Source organism: Argentina silus (genome assembly GCF_951799395.1).
Source record: "Argentina silus genome assembly, chromosome: 7".
NCBI classification, from domain to species: Eukaryota; Metazoa; Chordata; class Actinopteri; order Argentiniformes; family Argentinidae; genus Argentina; species Argentina silus.
The window spans coordinates 21,036,721-21,039,599 of NC_139661.1; the positions used below are offsets into that span (position 1 = coordinate 21,036,721).

General features: G+C 51.4%; 1 protein-coding gene across 1 annotated transcript in view; it reads right to left on the minus strand.

Moving 5' to 3' along the window:
• Nucleotides 1-2,879, minus strand: part of rab3c (RAB3C, member RAS oncogene family) — a gene marked incomplete at both ends in the record, with an annotated part of 12,022 nt that continues 9,143 nt past the window's right edge. Inside the window, 2 exons of the mRNA XM_083674258.1 lie at nucleotides 1-191; nucleotides 849-973. Of these exons, the coding sequence (XP_083530384.1) occupies nucleotides 1-191; nucleotides 849-973 (316 nt within the window). The remainder of the gene's footprint in view (nucleotides 192-848; nucleotides 974-2,879) is intronic.

A 2,879-nucleotide genomic window follows, 5' to 3' on the forward strand; every position in this document is an offset into this window, starting at 1 on the left:
CTAACAGTTGCAGGCTGGAGGCTGGAGGGGCGGGGCGCTGTCGGTCAGCTTGGCGGTGGGGGCTCCTGTGGTGACCGCTGGGTCAGTGTCCAGGCTCTCGGACATCCTGTCGCAGATGATGTCCACGAGGCGCTCGAAGGTCTGCTTCACGTTGACATTGTCCTTGGCGCTGCACTCGAAGAACTCAAAGCCTGTACGAGGGGACGGGGGGGACAGAATGTGGGGGGTGAGGGGAGGAGGTGAGGGGGAATGTGGGGGATGAGGGGAGGTGAGGGGGCGGGGGGGAGAATGTGGAGGTGAGGGGGCGGGGGGGAGAATGTGGGGGTTGAGGGGAGGTGAGGGGGAGGCGGGGGGGTAGGGGGGGGGATGTGGGGGGTGAGGGAGAAGGGGGGGGGGAGCAGGGGAGGAAGGAGGAAAGGAGACGGGGAAAGGGGTAGGAGGGGAGTTGGCAGAGAAAGAAAATGACTGCAAGCACATGATAAGATGATGTGTTAAGATAAGCTGACAAGTCTGGGAGCTGAGCCTTATCAGAAGTGAACAGTGGCAGTGCCACTGTTCCAGGATAAGACTGGCACACGGGCCACAGCTAAGGCTAGCACACTAAGCACTGTGGGCTGCAGCACAGTCAAAAACCCATCTCGGTACTGATGCTGTAAATTCACTTCAGCTAAAGCATCACCATGTCACTACTGTATGCATTTGGCTGCTGATGTGTCAGTGTCTAACCCACATTCAAATAAACAGAATGACAGTGGACCATTTCCTCGACCCACATACAGTACATCGGATAGACAATGAAGCTTCCTGAATCGTTGAATCGTTGAATTGAAACTGTTGGGATGACTCACCCAGTTGGTCGGCTAGTTGTCTCCCGCTGGCCACAGAGACCACCCTCTCCTCCTCCATGTCACACTTGTTCCCAGCCAGAACCACCTGAGCGTTGTCCCACGAGTAGGTCTTTATCTGGGTCGACCTGCACACAGACGCCAGGATACAGCCACTCAGACTCATGTCGTACACCGTGTCAACCCGACCACAATATACCCATGAAAAGGCCTATATACGTAGATGCAAGTTTCAAAGCTCAAATAAAAAGAAAACTTTTAAATATAGAGCATTTTAAAGAGCCTGCCTGGAGTCCTGGCACTTTTGAGACGTCTCCTGTGTTCCGTTGCTTTCATTGCGCAAGGCAAGCTCAATGAAGCACAACTAAAGTTGTTGAAAGAAAACAAAGAGTTTTTGAAACAAGGACTAGTGCGTTCATCCTGCCTCTCCTGAGAGACGGGATGATATAAGAGAGAGAGAGAGAGAGAGAGAGAGAGAGAGAGAGAGAGAGAGAGAGAGAGAGAAAGAGAGAGGAGGGGGGGTGGGAGGGGGACACTGAGATCAGGAGAAACTGGAGATAAGTAGAGGGAATCTGCTTAGACCCTCATTCTGTCACCGCCAGTCTTTCTGCCTCAGCACAGCAGAGAGAATCATTCTCTCCCACATCACTACGATGGCTTCCTGTTACCCTGTTGTCACTGTTCTAAAAGACCGCCAGTCGGCAACAACCAACCACACAGGACATCCTCCGGTCTTCAGGGTAGAGTGTCTGCTGTATCCTGTTATATCAGGTACCTCTCACATCAGTGATGGTAGGGAGGAAAGGGATGAGAGAGGGAAGGAGAGGGGAGGAGATGGGAGGAGATGGGAGGAGGGGGGAGGAGGGGGGAGAGGAGGGGGAAGGGCGAGGGGGAGGGGGGAGGGTAGAGGAGAGGAGAGGAGAGGAGAGAAGGGGGAAGGAAAAGAGAGGAGAGAAGGAGGAGAGGAAAGCAAAAGGAAAGGAAAGGAAAGGAAAGGAAAGGAAAGGAAAGGAAAGGAAAGGAAATGAAGGATTCTCTAAAGCCCTGTGTCTCCTGGCCAGCAGCACCGAGGGCTCAGCATGCCTGTGTCAGACAGGATGTGATTACGCGCACACAGGAAATGAGTGTGTCCGGAGCTCATTCAGGCACAGGCAGAGCACAAGTTGTTGCCATGGAAACCCAGCGTTTTTTTTTTCCTTGTCACCGTGCAGGAGCAGGACAAACAGAGAGTAGGGAAAAAAAGCCTGTAGGAAGGGCGACGGGTCTGTTGTTCTGGTTCACACACACACACCCACACACACACACACACACACACACACACACACACACACACACAAGACACGTTCTGCTGTCACTGGCTGACCTGTCACTGCATTCGAGTGAACGAGCTCACAGGTTTCAACAGCTCCAGGATAATGACTGTCTGTCAGGAGCACTCTCTCCCCTGTTGGTGAAGGATAGACACAATGGCCCCATCACATTCAAACGTCACTGTCACTGAATCCTTTCACATAATATTCCACACAGCTTTCCGGGAGTTTCTTTGAAATTCTCTCAACCCCTTTCGAAACAAAAGCATAGGAAAAGTCGAGCACAAACCCTACAGCTTCTTTTCTCTGTGAATGGAACCAACTAGAACTAATATTTCAGAGCCAGGTCATCCTCACACAACGGATAAGACGGGGTTTGTACAAAATGTACACTTTTCGAGAAGAATAGTGCTACAGCACCTCGATCAAAAAAGGGTTAATCGGCTTGTCCGTGTAGGGGAACCTTTTTTGTTGCCATGCCATGTAGAACCTCTCTATGGAAAGGGTTCTACTTAGCACCACAAAGGACTCTTTCTACATGACACCAAAAAGGGCAAAGCTGAAAAGCTGGAAAAAAACAAAACCTTTTGGTTCAAAGCGGCACCTTTTTTCGAGGAGTGCATTGTCAGTGGCTCCTGCATCACGAACCAGTCAGAAGCGACTGTGCTTGGGGGTCATTTCAGTCTGTCTGCATTAAAAGTGCATTCCTTAGCAGCTTCAGCTT